At 30.8% G+C, this 27,178-nt stretch overlaps 1 protein-coding gene across 1 annotated transcript; it reads left to right on the top strand.

Moving 5' to 3' along the window:
- On the top strand, nucleotides 1-26,871 carry LOC111711237 (hexosaminidase D). Its single transcript, XM_023485532.1, has 22 exons — nucleotides 1-235; nucleotides 2,934-2,982; nucleotides 4,910-4,997; nucleotides 6,355-6,416; nucleotides 6,838-6,933; nucleotides 7,560-7,638; nucleotides 7,948-7,976; nucleotides 10,352-10,521; nucleotides 12,663-12,773; nucleotides 14,316-14,378; nucleotides 15,016-15,088; nucleotides 15,590-15,672; nucleotides 16,874-17,032; nucleotides 17,442-17,486; nucleotides 18,154-18,190; nucleotides 19,381-19,436; nucleotides 21,226-21,282; nucleotides 22,650-22,689; nucleotides 22,922-22,956; nucleotides 24,010-24,075; nucleotides 24,880-24,923; nucleotides 25,335-26,871. Exons 1-22 carry the CDS (start codon nucleotides 93-95, stop codon nucleotides 25,457-25,459), a joined length of 1,710 nt encoding a protein of 569 aa, XP_023341300.1. The 5' UTR covers nucleotides 1-92; the 3' UTR covers nucleotides 25,460-26,871.
- Nucleotides 26,872-27,178: the final 307 nt, after the last annotated feature.

The raw sequence follows: 27,178 nt of genomic DNA on the forward strand, positions 1-27,178 counted from the left end.
CCATTGAAAAAAATATTTCAGAAGTATGGAAAAATGGCAAATAGCTGTCTTTTCTCTAATCAAAGCACAGTGAAGTAATAGATAGATTTCTAATGAAAATGAAAGCGCACTTGATTAGTAGGCGCAAACTTGCCGCGCTGCTCTGTACACTGACCTTGTTTACATTGATCGTCTTCCTCAGCGGACAGTTTGGTTTGTCAGCTGATACAGATGAACCGCAGTATAATGCCAGAGGGTATGCTAAATATAAATTTTCTCTGTTCTCTAGTTAAAAACGAAAACTCAGAAATTAGAAATAAACAGTTCAGAGATGGAATCAAATACCATTATGAAATAATTTTTTTTCTTCCTATAGGCAATTTTAAGTTCAGGGTCAAATTTTTTCTAAAATTAGGAAACAAAAAATAAGAATCATGAAGATTTTGGTTAGTTGTTGTATTGCATGTAAACTATAAAGTATATTTTCTGGAAGACAATTTTATAAAAAATATGATATATGTAAAATATGAAATATATTTGTAACCAGAAAATTGTAAAAATGATTGGTTTCTATGATCAATTACTTTTGATTGTAACATTTCGCTAAAGATTTTCAATTTTCCATTTTTGTTATAAATAGGGGAATTTTTCAAATAAAAAAAGTTATCTGGAAGTTTTTTTGTGGAAATTAGTCACAGTCCTACTGAAAAACTATTTTTTTGTGGAAATTAGTCACAGTCCTACTGAAAAACTAGATTTTTTTGGCCCTTTTTCCAAATTTAAAAAACCTAATAAATAGGCTGCATTCAGTGGTCCGAGGTAAAAATTTGGATACCCATATCGATATGTTTCGACAAAGTCAACCTTCCTTGGTGATCTGTGATTTTACAATGTTGACCAGTTTATGTGTAGGGTTTAATTTCAATGCACGATTTTTGCAGTGTGATGGAATTTTGACTTAAAAGATCTCAGAGATCCAGACTGAAATATATGGATTTGAGAATATAAATATGAGGCTATAAAGTTCATTTTCTATTCTATCTGAAGCGGACTGAACATTGCTGTAATGTGGTTTCCATGCTTCTTATTCAAGGCTTTCAGAGAATGTCTTACTTAAAATTCTTCCAGCAATTTGCTTCTCCATCCATATTGGAGTATAAAAGTATTTGAAAGAGGTTTAGGAATGGTTATAGGTAGGGCTGGGCGTCGTTCCTGGGGAACAGGAACAAACGGAATTATCAAGAATGATGCCATGGTTCCGAAAAAAAGAATGTACACATTGAAAACGGTCTTATAAATATTGAATGATCTACAAATTAATGAACGTGGTATGAATGCTAATTGGTTGGAAAGAACGGTTTAGAATCGTTAACGTTAATAAATCAGGAACTCGTTCTAAATCAAGAATCTCAGTCTAAATTAACGTGCAGCTGAAGTCTATAGGGAATATTACATTACGTACCTATTTATTTACATTTACTACACTTAATATTCTGCATTAGGTATAAACGCAATATTATAAATAATAAAAACATATAATGTCAAAGTCTAAAAGAAACCAAATAAAAATAAAAATTATAGGAAAAATAATAGGTTTATGTATCAAGATGAAAGATAGATAGATAGATTAATAAATAGAAATGCAAATCGAATAAATTAAATCTGGAACCATGTGATAGAAGGGTTTGTATGTTAAGCTAAAATGAATTCCATTGATCTAAAGGAAGGCTGAATATCTCCCCGAAACAAAAGAGACTTTTTAACGTGAAAATATTATAGGATTGTTCCAAATACTCCGTAAATTGAGTAGAGAAATAAACGATTTGAAGTTTTAAAATCTGTATACCCAGGGCTATACTTTGGCTAGTATTTAAGGTCAAGCAAAGGGCCTAGCGATACTTCTACGGCATTGTCAAATCATCAAATGTTCAAAGTTGATTATTTTTTCAACTGTGGAGATAGTTGTTTGTGAAATTTTCTATTATTTTAGAAAACCTGACGCAGCATTTCTTTTCTGAGTTTTCTTTTCTTATTGAAAAAACAACTTGAAAATTGCAAACATACAAAACCAAACTTAAAAACTCTTGACGCAAAGCTTTTGTCTCTTTTATCTGGCGATCTTTTTTTCTACGTTCATTTCCAAATAATAACAATAATGCTTTTTCTTTAGCATTTTGTCAAGCTTTGAACCAACCACAATGATAATGAAAGTTACCAAAATAAAAATTGGACCTGATCAGTTTTCCGATTTGACGTTACTTGGTTTCAGAACCATGTTTAGTTGTACATAGTTCATAGTACATAGTACATAGGATATAGTTCATACTTCATAGTACATAGAACAGTTAGAATAGCACCCGGAGTAAACCCAAGCTTGAGGTTATTATAATCCGACAGTAAAGCTATAATATAGAAACCAAACCACACCTCAATACAGCGGGCAAATTTAATTGTAGATTTTGAAGAAACATGGGCTAAGGTTTAAAAAAACTAAAATCCATTTAAAACATTTGAACCTTCATGTGATTCTAAAATCCATCAGATTCAGAGGGTTGAAAAGTTTCTAAGAATATAAGATACAAAGGGATTCGTTCGGAGACAAATCTATTTTTGTCGGAAGAGAAAAGGAAATTGATCTTTTTCAAAATAAGCAAAGTTTAAATTCGCTTAAACCTTAACAATATTTTGTCGGTTATTTTACAACATTTTTACACTTTTTTATTAATTTATGAATGATTAATTCTGATTTTTGCAATGGATCATTTTATTGGGGGATGAATTCAGGCTCTATATTTACATAGAATTTAAGTATTTTATGACTTTTATTCCTAATTATAAACTCAAATGAAAAATTTAACATAATAAAATAATAAGATTCCATATAAGTGGAGATTTTTTGTATGGAAATATATTTTCTGAAATATTTAAAATTTTATTTATCTAAATATTTGCAGGATACCGAACGAGGATAATTATTTGAAAACCAAAAGAAGAACAAAAGAGGTAAGCATTGTTTTTTATTTAGAACATAAATGATTTTTATCACTTTTCTTTAATTATCAGAACTTTTAGACACAATATATAACTAAATAATTTGCTAAATATTAAAATAGGAAATAAATACTGGAAAATAGTTGGAATTTTTTTTTCAAAATTGCGCCAATTTGAAAAGATAAGTCCGCCAAAATTTGAAAATGACCTAAAATAGCCGATTTTCAAAGTAACAGTTAAAAGCTAAAATAATTTTCAGGCGCCTTAAAAGCCTAATTAATATGTTTATACAATAATTGCCGTAGAAAGTAACAGAATGTATATAATAGATGGCAGTGTCTCAATGAGATGGACTTCTAATAACATAATTAATCAAATTATTGTTATTAGTTACATTATTACAATATAAGTATGTTGACATGTTTCTGAATATATAATGACTGTTTGTTTGTTTGTATATCCTACCATAATTCAGGAACCCCTTGGGACCAATTTCCATCAAATTTTGATTGGAAAGCTCGGTAAAACATCTAGACTAAATTCTTAGCATGGTAAAAATGCTAAGTTTAGTAAGCTGAAATTTATATACAAATTTTAGATTGTCAGACAAAGCCACAAAGTTTCTTATATTTTAAAATAAGCAGTGACGTCATATGAGGATTTAAAGTGTCCATTGCTATAAAGGTCTTCTTTACCTACATCGGAGCGCATCCAGAGAATACAACCTTATCTTACAACCTTGATTCGAATTCCTATAAAATACCTAACTACACAAGAGTTGCTAATTAGCACACAATGTTTGAAAAATAACCTTTAAGGAAAACTCAGTAAAAACCTGGTTTCAAAACACTATTAATCTGAGATTAGAGATAAAAAATCTCATAAACACTTCCAGGTGAATAAGAAGAACAAAGGTGTACCTAGAAAAAGTCTACCAGATAAAATGCTAGTAAAAAAAACGCTACTATAATATCATTTTTATACTTGCATGGTTATCAGTTTATAATAGATATTTAACATTTATTTTAACTTTTGTCGAATTAATCAACGACATATATAAATTAAACATAAAAAATATCCATAAATATTTTAGAAAGTTATTTAAGATTAAATTAACTTCTTATTTTTCAGTTTAATTTTACAAGTTGACAAATGTATACATTTTATCACAAACAGAGAAAATATTTTCACATAAAAAGAAAAAAATCTTAATTAAAAGTTGCATAGTTCACATGAACTTTTCAAAATGTTTTTCTGTATATACATCTTTTTTACCCTCCTTTTTTTTTACAAAGATAGACGTATTTTTGTATAAATGTAATCAGAAAGATGAGTAATATCAATATCTCAATATCACTGGCACCAAAGCTTTGTCGGACGTAATATTCAATTCATCTTTTAAAACACGACCTAAAATATATGTATATGGGTTTGTATGTTTTGAGATTAATATTTTACTGCCCAGTGCATAATTATATCCTTCTCTGCTTGATTATTTGTTCTAACTTTTAACTCAAACATATTCTACATTTTTAAATAAAGCTTTAGCTAGTATTTTTCAGCGTAAATCTTCATATTGTTTGTAAACTTACGTTACGACACTTTTTTAATCCAAAGTGAAGTACCCGGGGTTGTCCGTGGATTAAAAAAAATCTAATTAAAAAACTATCTTTGAAAAAATTGTCGAATTTCTAATCCTATGTTCCACCCAGGGTACCCATGGGTTTCCTAAAAAAATATTAGCCAATTTGGTCCAAAATAAGAAAATAAATATTCAAAACATGATTTGAAGTTATACAAATATGTAGATATATGAACGAAGAAATTTATCTACATTGTATTACATTGTATTGCATATTTTATACAAAATTTCGGGTATTTTCAAAATTTAATGAAAATCGAATTTTGTAATTAATAATTGATATATAATCTATTCTAGGTATTCGACTGGAATCAGCTGGAGATTGTTCCAGAAGAATCTAGAAATAAGGGACGGTTCATTCCTCCCAAGAGAGTTGTTCATTTAGGTAATGTAATTGTAATGGGCGTGACAATAACCTATTAAAATAAAAAAAACCATGTTGATTGTTCTAGCACTAAGGGACATAGTTTTCGGGTCCTTCTAATTTTGCCAGTTGGGGTAAACTGTATCACACCAAACTAAAGAATTGGGGTAAACTGTATAATGTCAAATTAACTAAAGAATTGGGGTAAACTGTATCACGTCAAACTGTTGGGGTAAACTTTTTCACGTCAAACTAAAGAGTTGGGGTAAATTGTATCACGTCAAACTAAAGAATTGGCGTAAACTGTATCACGTCAAACTAAAGAATTGGGGTATACCGTATCACGTCAAACTAAAGAATTGGGGTATACCGTATCATGTCAAACTAAAGAATTGGGGTAAACTGTATCACGTCAAACTAAAGGATTGGGGTAATCTGTATATCACCTCAAACTAAAGAATTGGGGTATACCGTATCACGTCAAACTAAAACAAATTTCACGTAAGATTGAATTGTTGTTTGATATTGCTCATAATTCCTTTCTTCGTTGAGCTATTAAGAAGAACAAACCTGTTTAAAATTTCTTATTGGAAACTGCGGATAAATTTGCTACTCTCATACTTGTGCGTTAAATCCAAATTTTAGAAGTATCGAGGTTACACAGACGTAAAAGTAATATCTACGTAATTTCTCCTGCTGTCGAGTTATTTCTTCTTCAAGTAATTTACAAGTATTATCACTTATATCAGTTGTTATTTAGATACTATCAGATTCAATAAATAAACATAAATAAACATAAATAAGTTTACTTCAAGTATGTTGAAAAGTATTATCATTTATTATTAGCTGTTATTTAGATACTATCAGATTCAATAAACATAAATAAGTTTACTTCAAGTATGTTTACAAGTATTATCAGTTATATCAGGGGTTATTTAGATACTATCAGATTCAATTAACATAAATAAGTTTACTTCAAGTATGTTTACAAGTAATATCAGTTATATCAGCTGTTATTTAGATACTATCAGATTCAATTAACATAAGTAAGTTTTCTTCTTTAAGATAGGACTTCGCATGTTCGCTTAAAGGGAAGTTTTCCGGAAAATAACTAATGAACAGTTAAATTTTGTGATTCTTTTTAAATCATGTTAAAGAAACTGTAAGTGCTATTACAACATCCATGCAAAGATTACAATTTCTAATTTGTGAATGGTCCGGTACCATTCAATCATGATTCCTCCACAAAAAGCATTAGCGCCGGAAAACGTAATTATATATGGCAGATTGAAAAAAACATGACCTGACCATTGGCCAGCTCTAATAAGTTGATTTAAAACCTGAAAATACTTGGTTGAAAATATATTTTCTATTTTAGATCTAAAGGGGGCTCCTCCAAAGATTAGTTATTTACTTCAACTTCTTCCAATGATAAAAAAGGTAAAATGAAAATTATAAGAAATTAGATCATTTGTGTTGAATCTTCAAACTTGAACTGATTTATTGATTGAATATAAAAATATGTTGTATAGGCGGGAGGGATTGATTTATTGATTGAATATGAAGATATGTTGTATAGGCGGGAGGGACTGATTTATTGATTGAATATGAAGATATGTTGTATAGGAAGGAGGGACTGATTTATTGATTGAATATGAATATATGTTGTATAGGCGGGAGGGACTGATTTATTGATTGAATATGAAAATATGTTGTATAGGCGGGAGGGACTGATTTATTGATTGAATATGAAGATATGTTGTATAGGAAGGAGGGACTGATTTATTGATTGAATATGAAAATATGTTGTATAGGCGGGAGGGACTGATTTATTGATTGAATATGAAGATATGTTATATAGGCGGGAGGGACTGATATATTGATTGAATATGAAGATATGTTCCCACATTGGGGACCCCTGGCTAATCTTTCAGCTTTAAATGCATATTCAAGGAAGGTAAAAAGTTTAGATGAGCAAAATTCTTTCGTTTCTTTCTAGTTTTAAGTTTTTATGCAGATTGTAGTATTTCTGCCACATCTTGATATAGAGGAAGCTTATTTTATCAATAAATTAATTAATATAAGTAATAAATAATTGAAGGAATTGAGTCTTTGCAACAAACTCTAATTTTCTAATCCTTAAATCTTTGTAACCTGATAGTGTAAACCTTTGATATTTAAAGCTAAGGCTGTTTGATCTAAAAGAATTCATCGTTTGAAATATCTAAGCTCTAAAACATTGGATTGCTAAGATATAAGGATGAGAAAATCAGAGTTAGTGACAAGATCTAAATTCCTTTAGTTTTTTATACTACAGTGAAACCCTTAATAACGAATACATCGGAAGAATTTATCAAATGTCGTCTTGACAATTTTTCAATGAGTTTTATACTATATTTCGTAAATTTCAGTATTTGCGAAAATAAATAAATAGCCATGAATATGCCGGAACAGTTTTAAAGAGTTCCATATAATCATTTAATTAAAAAACTAAATATCTGCAACATTCCATTATTAGAAAGTGAAGAATACGACATTTGATGAATACTTTCGATGTATTCGTTATTAATGGTTTTACTGTAGGATGTAGCAGAACTTCTCTCTGAAGCAGATAAACAAGGTTTGGGAGTCATTCCACTTGTACAAACCTTCGGTCATCTAGGCAAATATATATTTATCATTCTTTCTGGTTCACCCAGTATAGTATTCATTCATCCAGAAATTCACCCTGTATGTTTTTATGCTTTTAGAAATAAAATTTTCATTTATAAAATAAAAATTTGTTTAAAATTCCTTCTCCATAAAAATATCTGAAAAGAAAAACAAAGTATTTTTTATCATTCCAGGGTTTTTAATGAATTTAGAATGAAATTATTATAAGATAAATAAAACCTTTCTTCTCGCGATACTTGTTGAAAACATATCACTATTAATTTCTCATGAAAACGAGATAAATAAAATAAATTTGTAGAATTCGCGCTAAAACTTGAAGAATTTCAGGTAAAAACTGTTTTTTATGTCTGAAAAGAAATTTAAACATTTCCGAAAAATTTTATTTAGAAATAAGAAGAACTTAAACTTTAACAATTTCAAGTGGCGGGTAGGTTGGAAATTAACTAAGTTCTTACCACAAACTCTGATTTTATAATCCCTATATCTTTGAAATCCGATGTCGTAGGCCGTTACTTATTCTAAAGAGTTCTGTAAGATGAAATAGTTTAAGTTTGAAATATCAAAAGTTTCCACCATCAGGATATAGGTATTAGAATATTAGAATTTGTGGCCAGTTCCTTTTTAATTTTAATTTAAAAAAAACTAATTCTGAAAGCGTATCCACCCCCAAATCAGGAGTTTTAAACGTCGAATTTGCGCTCAAACGCAGGATTTACAGATCTTTAAAAAGTAAAATATGTCTCAAATGAATCCTAAAGAAGTTTTTGACAACACTGCATACTCAGTTCAATTACCTTACATAGCCGGTCACTCCCTTTAAACAATTAAAAAATATGTTGTAAGTGTGGTAACCCTAAAAGTCGATTCAAAGCCTAAGTCCAGCCAATTAGAGTTCAGCATTAAAATACACATGTACGGGCTCTGCCCGATTTAGGTAAAACAGGATGAACACAGCTATAAGTTAATTCTACGTGTATTAGTTTCTATTTTCTCATTATCCTAGTTTCTCATTATTCACAAAGATTTTCTGGAATATTATTGAAAAGACGACATTTGAAGAAATCTGCGAATAAATTCAAGTAAAATAAAAAATCAATATAATGATGAAAACGAAATAATTGATTCTAGCATTGATTTATTGACAAATTTCTTTTCAGAAATATGTTCCAAAACATCTAATTAGATTACTGTGTGGAAGACGATGCCTGGCCGCGTTAAACTAGTTCCACAAGATTCAACAGAATGAGATAGAACGGATACGGGGCATAAGTACTGATATTCTCTCGACAGTCTACACGTGCGATATCGATATTGACTCTAGTTCTAAACCCTCTAGTAATAAGTTATAAGAAATATATATATACTGGAAGTTATACTGAAGTATTTTTGTCCTAGCACTCACATTTTTGACACTATCATCGTGAAATTTTGTGACTATTAATAAAAAGAAATCTAAAGGATTTTTTGTAAACTTTTTTTTAATGCATATAGGGTTGGGTACAGGGCGGAACCTGATGCAACCTTTGCAACCTGATGGTGTAACCTGTTCTTATTTCAAACTTAGACTATTTGCATCAAACAAATTTTAAGGATCGAATGTACTACAACATCAGGATTCTATCAGAAATAAGTTTTAAGAATTGAGTTTTTATACCTTTATTGGCAAGACCCACTCTTTAAACGATAAATCACTAGAAACTCTTGACATGTTTCAATTAATAATTCAACAACATTAATAGAGCCCCCTCCCCCCTTTATACTATTAATATAATGATATATTGGAAAGTGACCATAGACACACAATTATATTAAAAAAACATATATCATACGTCACTGCAATCATACAATATTAAATTCAGATATTGCCACTACTTTATAGAATTTAGATATAGTCACTACAATATTAAATATAGATATTGTCACTACAATATGGAATTTAGATATTGACATTACAATATATATACAATACATATACAATATTGCCACTACTTTATAGAATTCAGATATTGTCACTACAATATGGAATTTAGACATTGTCTCTGAAATTGGAAGACGTCTTTTAGGATCAAATTATAAGTTTAAAGTCCAATGAGAATGAATCACAGTAAGTGTGCAGTGTAAACAGTCCCAGTTCACAAAATTAGTCATCTAATAAGTTGTTAGTAAAACTATTTGCTTTGTAACAACTTCCAGTACACTAAACTATTACAATAATGTCGTCTTCCAATTCCATTGTTTTCTGTTTATCACTGTACCAAATATACAAGTTTTCAAGTTCAATAAACTATTATACCAACCAAGATACAGAGAATTGTAGATAGATGGTATCTATCTACAAATTCGAACTTTTCTCCAAAGATTCGATACAGCTGACAGTGTGAAATATTAAACAGCAAAATGAACATATCTCAAAAATAAACATTTTGTAATATTCAACTTTCTCAGGAAACTTAAAGGGTACGTCTGTAAGCGCACTTTTTAGTGATCCTCCATGCAAAGGTGGAAATGCCTTATTTACAATGGTATCCTTGAAACCTGTATCTAGCTGATCAATAATGTGGAAGATATTGTCTTGTTTCTAGATTTAAAAGTGTAAAATTTTGATAATTCCTTCACGTTTTCCTGCAAATGCGCAAGTCATATTTGTAGAGAATCCACAGCAAATCAGTTTTTAAGATTATGAACATTGATATCTTATTCAGACAAAGCTATCAGGTTTACCAGTTGGGCCAATGCTCTGTATATTCAGGTTTACCAGTTGGGCCAATGTTGTGTATATTCAGGTTTACCAGTTGGGCCAATGCTCCAGATGTATTGAAAGACTGGAGAAGGCAAATGCTGAAAGCACAGGAAGCACATACTATGACGGAAGGTCAGATTTTAGGTGTTGGGATATTTTATAGAAAGACATGAAAGGTCCTATCATTCAAATATCTTTTTACGAAATATCCTGTCTATGCAATATCCAATCTATGAAATGTCCTATCTATGAAATGTTCTATCTATGAAATGTTCTATCTATGAAATTTCCAACCCATGAAATGTCCTGTCTATGAAATGTCCTGTCTATGAAATATTTTGTCTATGATTTGTCCTGTCGATAAAATGTCCTTTCTATGAAATTTCCTGTCGATGAAATGTCTTTCCATGAAATGTCCCAACACCAGAGACTTTATAACCTTTCTTTTATCTTATTTTAAAGATAAAAGACGACCTTTAAGTCCTCTCTAATTGCCAAATTTCGGGGACACCCTGTAGAGTGTACAATATTCATCCCAGTATTTTATGTTAGGATTGCCCACCAGACTAGCACAGACTGCTCATACACTCTCATGGGATAGCCTATTGTAGGCCTATTGTTGTCCCAGCACGCCATGCTATAACTTTTCCACGATGGGTTTTTTGTTGCATATAATAGCCATTCAGGTGTTAAAGGGACTGTAAAGGAAAAATGAAACCTGAGAGTTGAACGATACCAAAAAGTCATCTATCTGATGTTTCTGTCTCAAGAAATTGATATAAAACTGTGTAAAAATTATACCAAGACGTATATATGTAAAATATACGTCCGTATCACGTGACCAGAACTCCCTCCAATGACAGTGCAGTATACTGGTCACGTGATACAGACGGAGGCACGTGACAATAATACTGCACTGCACTGCACAAAATCTTACATATATACGTTTTGGTATAATTTTTCCACAGTTTTATGTCAATTTCTCGAGACAAGAACATCATAAAGAACTCTTATAGGTCTCAATCAGCTCCTGGGATTCTAATTTCAGCCTATATCCCCTTTCATTTTTCCTTTACAGTACCTTTAAGTTTAACAACTTTTAAAGAAATGCTCCAATTTTTAACATTAAAAATAAAAATTTATGAATATCGTCTTTTTTAAAATTTTCTTATTTCATATCCAATAAATCCTTAAACATCCCTGAATACAGATGTCTTCTGATTGGTTGTGTACTCATGTTGCATAGAATGGAATCTGCAAAATAACTCATTTACTAGCGTATGAGCAGTCTGTGTTAGTCTGTGGATATGGCCACCGAATTGGATTGTTTCCAACCCGAATCAAATCCAGGATTTTCTTTTTTCTTTTATATTTTCCTTTTCCCCTGTGTTTGATTTTCAACAAATCCATTTCAAGTTTATTTGCAATTTATTAGCATTTGTGGAATATATATTCAACTAGTTTATATGCATTAATGTTAACAGGAATGTTTATAAATTTGAAAATATAATAACTCCAACGTTTTTTGAATAATTAACACAATTTTAAGCCAATCTTTACATTTTTTATCGATGAAAATATATTTATTTATATTTATAATCATAAAACATTATACGTATTCAAATTTGAAAAATTTCAATTTTTGGGGTTTAAAAAAAAATTAAGGATCAGGAAAACAAAATTTTTAATCGATAGAAAAAATAGATTAGTTTTGTAGGTTGTGTCCCTAAAAAGGACTGTAAGCGTTATTTTTAGTGTCCCTTCATGCAAAGATGGCAATGCTCGATTCACAAGGTGCCCTATAAAGCCTTGTCTTATCATCGATTTTAATGTAATTTGAAAACTGATTATTTTCAATAGTGTTCCCGTATCAAAGGGGAACTGCACATTTCTACTGCAGGAAAAAAATATAGGAATTATCAGAAAAAAAACATTTTAAACCTAGAAAAACGACAATATGTTTTAAAGGTACCGTTGTGAATTGGGCATTACCATCAATGAATGTAAGGCCACTTGAAATTATGCTTTCAGTCCCTTTAAGGTCAACATTCCATTCACGACGAAGCGTCCCTAAATGCTCATAGGCCGAATCTAAAGAATTTAAGCCGCGGCTCAAATATGGTTGGTTTCACTCAAAATTGTATTCAATTTTTCAAGATTCAAGCCGGCGCTCAATTTAAACCGGTTTTTGGGGGGATTTGAGACGCGGCTTAAATTTATTAAATTCGGACACAGGTTGTATAAATTCTTAATATATATATATTTGATTTTAGATACCTGTTTCTTCAACATGTAAGAAGATTGGGAGAGATGGTTCGAGGCCTAAACAAAGTTCCAATAATTTGGGATGATATGTTGAGAAATATGGATAAATCTAATCTAAAGTAAGATATGTTGAGAAATATGGATAAATCTAATCTAAAGTAAGATATGTTGAGAAATATGGATAAATCTAATCTAAAGTAGACAATGTCAAGAAATAGTTTCTAATAAACTTGTAAATATTGCTTAAACCACAAATGCCACGAATTATTTCACAGATGAAAGATCTGCTGTTATGTTACAATTGATTAAATTCCAAAATTTAAAAAAATTACATAACATAAAATTTTTATTGAAAAGCACGGGATCCTCAAATTCCCCTTTGTTTAAATAAATCAGTTCAATTTTAGAAAACCTGTATTACTTCTCAACAAGATTCGTTAATAATAAACTGGTGTTTACTGTCTGAGATTACTTTCTAGTTGGATTTCTTTCTAATGATGAAATCTGGAAAAGAACCCAACATATTATTTGTATTTTGAAAGTTGAGAAAAGTTTCTTTCTAAAGATTTTGTTCAACTTTGCTAGCTTAGAAATTGTTTTGAAATCAAATTGAAATTTCATTTGCAAACATATCAGAATTTAAGTTTTCAACATTTCTGGGAATAAACTTGGTGTCAGCTCCATTTAAATGGATTGTTAGCAAATCTTATAATTCCATTCAGATGTTCCTAAAATCCCAAAAAAAAACTTTTTTGCCAGGGAAACATGTTTTAGGTGTTCAAAATAATTTGTAAAAGACACCCACTGCAAATGCTTTTATGTTTTTAAAGTAATATTTATTGGTTCGGAAGAGGTTTTTTTTATGGGATTTCAGGGTCTTAAAAAAATGCACCCATTTTAAAACTCTAATTGAGAAAAAAATGGATATTTTCCCCTTTACAAACACTTTTCTTCGAAAACCAAAATCAAAATATAAGATCCTGTAAAACAAAGTTAAAATGTTAAATATGAAAGGGAAAAATAAGTTATAAGCTGAAGGGTTTTGTTCTGAGATGTTGGATGGGTCAATACTCAATCTGCTGAACAATCCAGAGATGATTTCAAGGATGTACTGGGGGAGGCAGACAAGATTAAGTTCTGAGTTGAAGCATTTTTTGAAGTGTCTTCTTTATAAACAAACTTAATTTGCGAAGTTAAACTTTTCAAAAACCAATATTTAACTTATTTCTTGTAAAGATATAAGGTGTCAAGGCAATAAAAAAGGTTTATAATGGACCCCTTTTAAAAGGATTTTCTTCATTAAAAATCACTGTGAAGAGACTGTCGGTGAAATTTTAAGGGACATTCTATTCTAGAGAGTTATGCAGGATTCACAACAGTACCCATAAACTTCAATAATGTGGCAGATTTGGTCGTTTGTTTTTCTGTTTTAAAAGTGTTTAATACTGTTTATTCTCTCTATTGTATCAGTATAATAATTGCGCTAGTATTATTTGTAGAAAAGCCACAATGAAAATTTTTAACATGAATATCTCATCCATACCCAATCGGACGAAGCATTAAAGGGTACAGTTGTAACGTGAATCGGACATGTCCCTCTGTAGTTGGAGATACATTTGAAATTAATTGAGTACAGTCCCTTTAAAATATTTATTATTAAGAGAATCCGGGATTGGGGAGCTGGTGGAACCAATGGTTTGGGTTTATGTTGAGGATATTGACAGGTAACAGATTCCACTATAATTTTCAAATAATTTTTTTTTAATTTAAAATTTTTGTTGAAAATAAATAATTTTTTTAACCATTATCTTCATTTTATTGGATACCCCGATATAACTTCTAATTTTCTGTTGGAGACCGCTTATTTTTCAGAAAAGTTCCGTGACTTTGTAAAAAAACAGTCTTTAATTATTGCTCTTTCATCTTTCTTAAAAAAAACTCCCAATTTTTGCCTCCTAATTTTTTATATGAATGTCTAAAAATCCGGGGTGGGGGGGGGGCGATTTTTCTTGAAAAGTAGTTTCTGAAGAAACACCGATAACATTGGCATCTTCCTGCAGACGCATTACTTATTCTTTCTTCCCTACTCTACTCTGATACGCTATATGAATGTTTAATACAAACATTAGTCGTCAGTGTTAAATATTCTTTTCTCTTCTACCTAAAACCTAGAAAAACGCCAAACTTTCGTCAACAAAACTAAAACTACTACATCGTTATGTAATTGAAAAAATATAGTTCTTTTTAAAAACTATCGTTTTGAAAATCGTTTCATTTTTCGTTTTTTACGCGTCGTTTTTAGAAAATCGAATACAATCCATTTATCTTTAAAGAACGATGACTGTAAAGTGATATCTCTAGGTTTGTGGATAATACAGTGTGGAGAACATACTCTGCAGTGTTTGGTGGAGTGTGGGTAGCCAGTGCGTACAAGGTCACCTCTCTCAACCACTAAAAAAAAAGTTTATTTTTTAATTTTTTTTTAAATTTTGCTTTCTTTTTTAAATTTTTTTTTCATAAAAAAAATTATTTATAACTTTATTAAGGGCCATATTATTTTTTTAAAATGTTTAAATAACTATTTTTTACATATTGTCACCAAAAGTTAACATTGTTCTTTCTTTTATTTTTCCAGATATATCTACTATAGCCATTTTTCATAGAAAATGCAAACAAAAATAAAAACCAAACTCCGGTTTTGCCCCAAACTCTGATTTTATAATCCCTATATCTTTGCAACCCAATGTCGTAGATTTTTGATATTTCAGCTATGAATTCTGTTAGACCAAATAATCTAAGTTTGAAATGACAAAGGCTTACACTTTCCGGTTGCAAAGATATAGGGATCAGAAATTTTGAGTTCATGGCAAAAAATCACGTCCTTTGTCTCTTAGTATTTTTATCAATTATATAATATGATATATATTTTGTTTAGGGCGCTTTCGGTGAACGATTATATGTGGTTAATATGTTCCGACACTTACAAAACCATCTTTCATGGCTCGATGTTATGTACAGGTATACATAAGATGTTATGTACAGGTATACATAAGATGTTATGTACAGGTATACATAGGATGTTATGTACAGGTATAAAAAAGATGCTATGTACAGGTATATAATGTTATGTACAGGTATACATAGGATGTTATGTACAGGTATAATAAGATGTTATGTACAGATATACATAAGATGTTATTTACAGGTATACATAAGATGTTATGTACAGGTATACATAAGATGTTATGTACAGGTATACATGAGATGTTATGTACAGGTAGACATAAGATGTTATGTACAGGTAGACATAAGATGTTATGTACAGGTAGACATAAGATGTTATGTACAGGTAGACATGAGATGTTCTGTACAGGTNACATATTGCTCTTAATCTTGTATAACAATACTAATTTTGCACATATTGCTCTTAATCTTGTATAACAATACTATTTTTGCACATATTGCTCTTAATCCTGTATAACAATACTAATTTTGCACATATTGCTCTTAATCTTGCATAACAATACTAATTTTGCACATATTGCTCTTAATCTTGTATAATAATTCTAATTTTGCACATATTGCTCTTAATCTTACAATACTAATTTTGAGTCCTATATATTTACTGTAAAGTACTCAATAATAATATCTAGGGAATCTAACTTCTATAGATAAGTCTTGAGAACTTCTTGTAGCAGACAAAACCACAACAAATATAAGAACATTATTGTTTACTAAGATCTATAGTCCTACAAGTCAAATAACTTTTGCAATTGTTCAATATTTGTATACAGTGGAACATGCATACCACTATCAAATAGGAAGACGACTGTTAGATTAAAGTTTTGGCTCCAAGTATTCTATAAATAAACATGAAACGCAGCAAATGAAAAGTAGAAAGATCATGATGTTTTCTGTGTCGTCGTCCTATTCCGCAGTATTCCATTGTATCTCAACCAACAATGTTACAAATTACGTTTATTTATAAAAAAAATGTTTCTGAGCAGTCCACATATATACGCCATTGTTAAACATAATCAAACTCTACCTGATATATATTTACATTGACTACAGGGTGTCCCACATTATATTGGATCGTTTATACCTCTAAATTGTGATTTTCGGACTTAATCAGAACATTTTAAAAGATGAATGAATCATAAAATGCAGAAAATTTTAGTGTTTCAAGGCTTTTTTTTGGCGTTGAAGCTAGGAGATAATCCAATATGTCGTTCGATGTACATATATACTTAGTCTTTCTATTTATGCACTGTACTCACTGTACTGTACTGTACTGTACTGCAGGTTGGTCCAGGTACGATCATTTTGCAGTACAGTGTGAACTCCTTCCAGTAGCTGTACCAAGTCTTGTACTCAGGAATATACCATTGCACTCACTATAATCAAACCCAGATACAGGATGAGAATGTAAAGACGACCTGAAACTCCCAGGTTGAAGTATTCTGTCATGATTAATGTCTGTTTATGGACTTTCTAATGATTGGGAAAAGAAAGAAAAAAATTTACAGTTGCAGGGAATTCTAAATATTAGGAAACAGATAGAGTTAATTCCGCACAGCAGAGCAAAGCAAATTTAGTATAGAAATTGTGTACACAGTTGATTTAAATCTACTCATATAATTATTTTCTTTTCAACAGCCTTAAATACGAAGGTTGCTTAAATGTCGTCATCCTATTCCACAGTTTTTTATGTTTAGCTTTCGTAAAACTAACATATTTGACATTTTTTATAAAAGTGAATTTTTGTTTACAATGCTTTATATTAGTCTTGCAGTTGTTACCTCAGGAAAGGGAGATATTCACACAATAAGGAAAATATTTATCTTAACAAAAACAAATTGATTAAATTCCTTGATTTTAGTAGAAGTCGATCAATATCAGATCGGAACCACAATATCTTTAATACCAAATAAATTGTACTGAAAATATGCATCAATTTTCAACACTGGGTCGACAATAAAGAACTTGTTCTAAAGAAGTATTTGGAAAAATTCTCATCGATTATTGCGTCAGAGCTTGCAACCTTTGAATGACTGTGTGAAGTACGAGGAACGTGAACAACGCGAATTCTTTTTTGTTTACTTTCCTCCCAGAATATGCAGTACACGTTAACAAAGCCAAGGTTATAATGCAAGGAAAGTTATTTCAGAAGTGCACGCATCTTTTGTACTGCAGTGTACTGTCTCTGGGCGGTAATCTAAACACAAGACGAATGTTACAGCCTGACATGGGATCCATCTTTCAATGAAATCAATGAAATATTCTGGTCGTAGAAAACTATTATGTGAATTATCAAAAATATCAAATTCAATGCTTTTAACCTCCTCGGATACTAAACGAACACTGATGCATCTATTCTTGTTTACAAATACCGCCCAAAGAGAACTGGTTTCAATATGTACGCAGAGTATACGCGACCGCAATTACCTTTCCATTCTAATATTTGATGTTCATGGTTAAGTTAAACTATTTTATCAGAAAAGTTCAGGAAATATTAAAATGTTCTCCGCAAAAGGTAATATTTGATTTATATTCATATTTTGATAATGTTAAAACATTTTCAAATCCTTTAAAGAGAATTAAAATAAGGTTTTACTAAACTTTCTCTGGGTTGAATGCATAGAGAATAGAATATATAGAGAGGAATTAAAAGAATCTCTCGGTATGAATTTTTTCAGTCCCTTTCAGCCTGAAAGGGAGTTCAAAGTGTACAAATCATGTGAATGTTCACAAATTATATGCAGTAGAGTACATTAATACAGTATGTTCCCTAGACTATCCACTTCAATTTCGAATTTTTTAAACTGTTAAATAAACTTTATAATGAATTAGGTGAATAAAAACATCATTTGATTTATAGTTATAACGGAAAATCATCGTTTGTAAAGTGGAAGGCATAGAGTCTATGTGAAATGATCATTGGTCAATTGTGAAACCAGCATATTTCATAATTTGGTTTTCTTTTAACAATAATTTTAGATTTTCTATAAAATGATATTCCAGGGCCCAACAGGTTATATAGCATAAATATGTGAAGTACACCTGCAGTATGGAAACAGTACAACAAAATGGCCGTTTTACACTTTTTTCTAGTAAATTCCTCTCTATATATTCTATTCTCTTTGAATGTAACAAACTCAGAGTTTTCTTAGATTTGGAGAAACATTTCTTCCCAATTATATATTTAATCCTTTAGCATTCATTAATTTTGAAATCGTACTCCTCTATAAAGAGAATTTCTGCGACATAAATAGTACGACTTTGTGACCTCTTAGCTTTTAGTTTAAGCACAAACATGGTTCCACAGCTTCCTTACTATATATTCTAAATATTTTTGATCCTAATAGATCTTTAAATGTATCGTGAAATTTACATTTGTTTTGGCTGTTTAAAGGTACTGAAGTCGTAAGTTAAAGTGACTCTCCATGTATAGAGTGGTATATACGATTCACAACGGTACCTTTAAAAGATTAGTCTGGTTAAGGATGAATCTTTTAAAAATCAATTATTTTTAATTGGGGTTTCTCTACTCAAGTGACTTGCGCTGGCATTTGTGCTGCAGAGACAGATGTGAAAATTGTCAGAATCAAAGTTGTTTCTTTCACACTCTTGATGAGATCCAGGTTTAAAAAGTATTTTTGTAAATCGGGCAGAGAGGGTCCTTAGTCCCGAAATCAGTCCCTAAACTGAAATGTTAATGTCCAGTCCTTGATGTTGTATGATGAACTCCGACGTAACCCTAATCAGTGGGATCTTTACAGGTTAGTTAGGTTCAATTGTAAGGTTGTAAGGTTACTCTTGATGCGCTCAAATTCACGAGAAATGTCGTCTTCTATTAATAGATAGATAAAATCCCTCCCTCGAGTCGCCTAATCAGTGAATTTTTTCTATCTAAGCTGAGGAGACGACATTTCCCGTGCATTGGAGCGCATTCAGAGTTAGCAACCTTATTTCACAACCCTGGTTAGGTTCCATCTTGTGTTCATATGTAATTCAGATTACAGAGGGAGTAAAAAACCTCGATTAGAGTTGTTTCACACATCACTGAATTTAGTTTGGACGGTCCTTGTTATAGAAAAATGTGGAAACTAGTGGAAACTAGCTTAGAGAATACAAAAATGTTTTTTTTCTGGTATATAAAAAAATCCGCAAAATATTTTTCGTAATTTTTTTTTAGATATCGATAGTTAAATTTGTTTTTTTTATTGTATTCCAAATCATAAAATCTATTGTATTGATGAAAAAATCCGTGGAAATATAGTTCAAATTGATTCTGGATAAATATTACGAAATAAAAGAAAAATATTATTTACTAATAAATCCGGCCTCCATGATTTTCTGAGAACTTTCTGAGAACATATTTGTATCACACTCAATCAATTTATGACCTGCCAAGTACAAGGTGTGATCAATAAGTTTCACTAAAAAAATTAGGGGTACTTGTAGAAGTCTCAGCCCTGATTTTTTTTTTGAAAGTTCTCTATATTTATACCGGATTATCAGTTGATGTCAATCAGATCTTTGTTGTAATTGTAAAAAGCGTTCTTCCAAAATATGTCCGTTTCGTTCGTCACAGCAAGAAAATGTTCAGAATGGTCTCAAGCTTGATCCATCAAAGTCTGTTTTAGATCAAAGAAAAGAAGAATCAATTATTTAATGTATTAAGAACTTTTGAGGATTTTTTGGTTTACATTTACATTTGAGATTCATAATCAATGTCATCTATTTAATCCTATGTCAGAGACTTTGGGACAAATTTGGCCCAGATCATTGTCATTTATAGAAATTTTGTTTTTTAGCTTTGTTTACAATGTAAAGGCATATATACATCAAACTGTCTGGCAAACATGCTGTGACAACGTAGCAACTCCATCTTCAGGAGAACAACGATCTGCTTGAAGCCAACCTGGTCAAAATGTATCCAATATAGCTATAGTGAACTTAAGAAAAACAAAATCAGAGCTGAGAATTATTCCTAAGAAAATTTTAGCGAAACTTATTGATCACACCTCCTATCTACTAACTTTTACAACAAAAAGTTTCGCGAATTATAGGTTTCCTCTGTGCCAAAAGGTTTTTTAAAATTTTTGATCGCTATTTTGTGCAAAATTTGTATGGTAGGAAATTTTTCTAACATGAGAGCCACTTTCAATTTATTTTTCAAAGATCAGGAGAAAAAATTTAAGCACATCATTTTTGTTTAGCTTTGTTCTTTAAAGGGACTGTATGCGTAATTTCCAGTGACATTCCATTGAAAAAGGAGCCATGTCCCATTTAAAAAGGTGTCCTATAAAACTTTGATTAAGCGAAATTTATAAATTTTATTCTCTTTTTCGATCTCAACATTTTTAATTTCCAATAGTGATTATTCTCTAAAAGTGACTTGCGCATTTTATGCAGTAGAGCCGAAGAACATTGCTTAAAGAATTCAATTTGTAAGATTGATCCATTAAAGTTCGAAAGTTTACCGTTATGGAGGGTCACTTGAAATTCCAACAACAGTCCCTTTAGCTAAGCAAATTATGATGTTCCGCATTGTTCTAATTAAAGATGTTCATTCCCTGGTGTCAAGGCATTTTCTCTCATCTCAAACTACAATACTCAGAGGTAGGTGTACATAAACAATACTCAGAGGTAGGTGTACATAAACAATACTCAGAGGTAGGTGTGCATAAGCAATACTTAGAGGTAGGTGTACATAAACAATACTTAGAGGTAGGTGTACATAAACAATACTCAGAGGTAGGTGTACATAAACAATACTCAGAGGTAGGTGTGCATAAACAGTACTCAGAGGTAGGTGTACATAAACAATACTCAGAGGTAGGTGTGCATAAACAATACTTAGAGGTAGGTGTACATAAACAATACTCAGAGGTAGGTGTACATAAACAATACACAAAAATAGGTGTACATAAACATTTTACAGGGGTAAATGTACATAAACAATATACAGGGGTAGATGAACATAAACAGTATACAGATATAGGTGTACATAACAGTATACAGGGGTAGCTGTACATAAACTGTACACAGGGGTAGGTGTACATAAACTATACACAGATGTAGGTGTACATAACAATATACAGAGGTAGGTGTACATAAAAGTATACAGACTAGGCGCACATAAACTGTACTCATGGGTAGGTGTACATAAAAAGTATATAGGGGTAGGTGTACATAATCAAAATACAGGGGTAGTTGTAATTAAACAATATACAGGTATAGACGTGTACTTAAACGCTACACAGGAGTAGGTGTTTATAAATAATATTCAGAAGTAGGTGTACATAAACAATATACAAGGGTAGGTGTACATAAACAGTATATAGGGATAGGTGTACATAAAAAATATACAAGGGTTGATGTACATAAACAATATACAGGGTTAGGTGTACATAAACAGTATACAGAGGTAGGTGTACATAAACAGTACAGGGGTAGGTGTACATAAACAGTATACAGGGCTAGGTGTACATAAACAGTATAAAGGGGTAGGTGTACATAAACAGTAAACAGGGTTAGGTGTACATAAACAGTATACAGGGGTAGTTGTGATTAAACTATATACAGTAGTAGGTGTACATAAACAATATACAGAGGTAGGTGTACATAAACAGTATATAGGGATAGTTGTACAATTTTATTGGTAGGTGTAAACATACAATATAGAAAGGAATGTGACGGCATTAAATTAACAATTTAAACATTTGTCAATGCCAATTCTAACTCTCTTGAAAAAAATATTTCAATAAAAATATTTTTTCTGAACCAGAGAACTTTGGAATAAACATCATCTTTGGCCTTTCTTTTACTAAATAAATATCGCTAGTGTTTTATTTTTAATTTGCAATTGTTTTAATTAATTTATTTATTTCTTTAGATATATAGTCTTTGGGGACATTTCATAGTTAAGTGAAGAAAAAAAATACAAGAATTTAACTAAATTATAAAATAGTATTATTACATTCTAGAGTAGAAGTGGAACAACTATATACCAGACTGAAGGAGAAGGTAATATTAAACCAATGAAGTTTTCATTCAAAAGCTATCAATAGAAAATAATGACATATTTAAAAAAAATTGAAAGGAGACTTTGAAATGTAAATGTCATGTTTTTAATTTCAATTGACACATTAGCAGATTTGGAAACTATAGTTTCATAGAAAGGTTCACGAAATCTTAAATTTTTTAATTTTAAGTTTCAAATATGTTGATAATATTCATTTAAACATTTTTTTTGAAGGATGGATGGATGTCAGACTGGCATGTTAGACACAAGTAAGATATATTAAAGTTTTGAACATACTTGTATAATATTATTATACAGATTTATTCACACACAAAGATATGAATATATATATAAATGGTGTAGTTTAAATTTGTTTAACTAAATTTTGGAAAAAGATAAAAGAAAAATATTCAAAATTATGCACAAATAGGCGACATTGATCATTACTCATTAGATAACATAAATTATCATTTCAGTTATTACGTAATCATCAAATACTTCAACATATAAATTATTCATTCTTGTATTTAAAAGTTCTTGTAAAACCGGAACTTTCCATGCATTGTCCAATGGGACATCAAAATATTTTATTTGTTAAGTCTCACTGACTTTTAACAATGCAGGAGACCCTATAGTTTACCGTGGAATGATCGAAGCTTAAAGTTCCGTCGCATTCTTGACTCATGAACCTTAATTTAATGTAAACTTATATTCTTAGTTTTTTAGTTTCCATTTAGTTCAAAGTATCTAAATAATCCTGATAACAAAACAGGTTTCCTGAGTGTGTAAACCTTTTTTAGAGGCAAATTTTTGAAAATTCGATTATTTATAAACATTCCCTGGGGTCATTTGATGTCTCACACAGAATTTGAGCCCGATCGGTCTAGCCGTTTCGAATTTATTGGATACAAACAGACAAGCAAAGTATTTAGATATATATTATGATTATTATAAGCGTAATTTCAAGTGACCCTCCATGCAAAAAAGACAATGTCTGATTCACAACGATACCCTTAAAAGTTTTGTCTATTAAAGAATGAATAATAAAGCAATGTTTATAATTTAAAAACTGATTATTTTCAATCGAAGTTTCTATACAAAAGTGACTTGCGCATTTCTACTTAACGGAAAAAAAAATATTCCGAATTTAATTTAGACTATATTTTACACATCAATTATTGAAAGGTTTCAAGGGTACCGAATTCCGATCCGGCATTGTCATATTTGCATAGAGAACCACTTGAAAATACGCTTACACTCCCTTTATTAGATGTAAAAGTTCAAACCCAAATTTGAAATTATTTAAAAAATATCTTCTTTAGGTTTTCCTCTCCCTGGCGTGTAGAAGAAACCTTAAAAACAACAAATTACCTACCTGGAAATGTCAGGAATGGAGAAAAAAATATTAAATATTTTTCATTTTAACTTTCTAAATGTAGAAAATAATAATATTTTAAAATTATTCTCTAAGATACAGTAGAACTCAAAAAACTAAGAAACAGGAAGAGAACATTTCCTATTTCACAAGGAGAAAATTGTTAAAAACGACTTATACTGAAGAACGTAGCATCCATACAAATTCAGAAAGTTGCAATATATGACTCTTATCGTAAACTAATCAATTTAATATCAAACAAATCATTCAGATATCACAACCTAAAGTCATCGATTATTTTTCGACGCATTTGTATATAGTTAATATTTCATAATTTGTGTTATTTGTTTTTTATACAATGCACCTAAAAAGACTTTATTCCGCTAGGTGTCTCTGCCACGTGTAACCATTCAAAGCATCGAGAACTGAGACATCTGGCGCGCGGCCAGCTATTTCGGTGTTTTTAGTTCATTGTATACAAAACGAATATTAAGTATTAACTATATAAGAATGAGTCTAAAAATAATCGATGATTATAGGTTGTAATATCTTAATTATTTTTTGAAATTAAATTGATTTTGTTACGATCCAAGTCGTATATTGAAAGTTTCTGAAATGGTATGGACGGTAAGAGCCTAAGTTCTTCAGTATAAGTCGTTTTAAACAAATTTCTCCTTATAGGCGCAACAGAAAGAAGTAAGATTAGTAGCGGTCAAAAGCGATTATTTTTTGCCATAAGCCTATGCCTCCTTTCATTTTTCGCGAACACTCCCATTAATGGTATCACTGAATGTAACATGGACTTTTTTCCATTCAGAGATTTAGAAAAACAAGCCAAGCGAACTCTTGGATTATACTTTGGTAAGATTATTTAAAATATGAAATACTTAATATTTGAAGTAAATTTTCCTGAACATTCTTTCTTTTCTAAAATATTACTTTTCTAGAATATTTCTTTTCTAGAATATTTCTTTTCTAGAATATTTCTTTTCTAAAATAATTCTTATCCAGAAAATTTCTTTTCTAGAATATTTCTTTTCTAGAAAAATTTCTTTTCTAGAATATTTCTTTTCTAGAAAAATTTCTTTTCTAGAATATTTCTATTCTAGAAAAATCTCTTTTCTAGAATATTTTTTTTCTAGAATATTTCTTTTCTAGAATATTTCTTTTCTAGAAAAATTTCTATTCTAGAATATTTCTTTTCTAGAAAAATTTCTTTTCTAGAATAATTCTTTTCTAGAATATTTCTTTTTTAAGATATATAAATTTTAGATGAGTTTACAGTAAAGGAGTGGATGGAACAACACTTACTACCACTCTCTGAAAAGCTTGCTGAAATTAACAACATGGCGGACATTTTAACCAAACCAAACCATTGGCCGCGCCGCCCCATTTAGCAGATTAATTAGCCAAACCAAATCAATGTTGATAATATGCACTTTTTGGTCTTATTCAAGAAAAAACTGCCTCATTTCATAGCCTAAATTATTTCAACAAAAATGAAAATCATAAGCTTAAACTTACGACAAAAAAATTTCCGGACTGGACTCAAAATAATAAAATAGATAAAAATTTAAATTTCATGTAAATTTATGCGATGAACTATGTACAAGATGAGGAAGAACATTCGTATGCTCATATTGAGCAATTTGGTCTTTCTTGTTAAAATAAAATAGAATAATTCCAGTGGCGGCTTTATGGTGAGGGGGGAGGGGTAGGTGGACATCCCCCCCTGGAAAGTGGGGGAGAAGTACTTATATCTGAAATAAAGAGGTTGTTCGCCCACCTGCAACATTTGGAGCTTTTATTCGATTTTTAAGAAAAAATTAAAATTTTATATTCCCCCTGTACACTTTAATACGCCGCCCCTGAAAAGAAAGCTCTGCATTAATAAGGCCTGGGGTGGGGGCCCGTTACTAGGATTTTCTAACACTTTATTTCTGCCCCCCCCCCCAGTAAACTTCTTGCAAGGATCTCTGATTTTAAAAGGCTGTGTAACTTCCTCGCAGAATGATTTATTTTTCTATAAGGAAGTCTACATGCAGTACACGATATACTAAATGAAGTAAGTTGCACAATATTCCCAGTAAACAAAAGTTGCACAATATTCCCAGCAAACATAAGTTGCACAATATTCCCAACAAACATTAGTTGCACAATATTCCCAACAAACATAAGTTTCACAATATCCCCAGTAAACATAAGTTGCACAATATTCCCAGCAAACATAAGTTGCACAATATTCCCAGCAAACATAAGTTGCACAATATTCCCAGCAAACATTAGTTGCACAATATTCCCAGCAAACATAAGTTGCACAATAATCCCAGCAAACATAGGTTGCACAATATTCCCAGCAAACATAAGTTGCATAATATTCCCAGCAAACATAAGTTGCAAAATATTCCCAGCAAACATTAGTTGCACAATATTCCCAGCAAACATAAGTTGCACAATAATCCCAGCAAACATAAGTTGCACAATATTCCCAGCAAACATAAGTTGCACAATATTCCCAGTAAACATAAGTTGCACAATATTCCCAGTACACATAAGTTGCACAATATACCCAACAAACATAAGTTGCACAATATTCCCAGTACACAAAGAAAAAGTTCAGCGTTAAGGCTGACGGATCACTTGATCAATGACCCCTTCTTCAATAGCTAGTTACGGGCCTTATAAGAAATTAATATATTGAATATGTGATATTTTTAAAGCATTTATTTATTCAATTTTCCAAGAAAATTGATTGCATTGTATCTCCTATTTATGTTAATATGAAAATAATAAAGATTTACTAATTGAATGGGTTTTTTTTCAGCATGTCGGACATTTTGTTTGTAATTAAACACGTTCACAACTCAACAATTGTAAAGAAAAATTAGATGTTTGAAGTTTATACAAACACTAGCTTGAGAACAAAGCGTTACCCAGGGTACTTACAGGGTGTTCCACGCAACATGAGAGTTTGTGATTCGTTTTGAATGCTACTTTGAAATTTATTTTGAAATCAATTTTACTATAATATGGCAGGCATGAAAATTTTTATATTATTCTCTTGGGGTTCAAACAACTTAGCAAACTAGGGGAAGAAGACATTTTTAAATTTTCAC

Source organism: Eurytemora carolleeae, unplaced genomic scaffold, assembly GCF_000591075.1.
Source record: "Eurytemora carolleeae unplaced genomic scaffold, Eaff_2.0 scaffold1109, whole genome shotgun sequence".
NCBI classification, from domain to species: Eukaryota; Metazoa; Arthropoda; class Copepoda; order Calanoida; family Temoridae; genus Eurytemora; species Eurytemora carolleeae.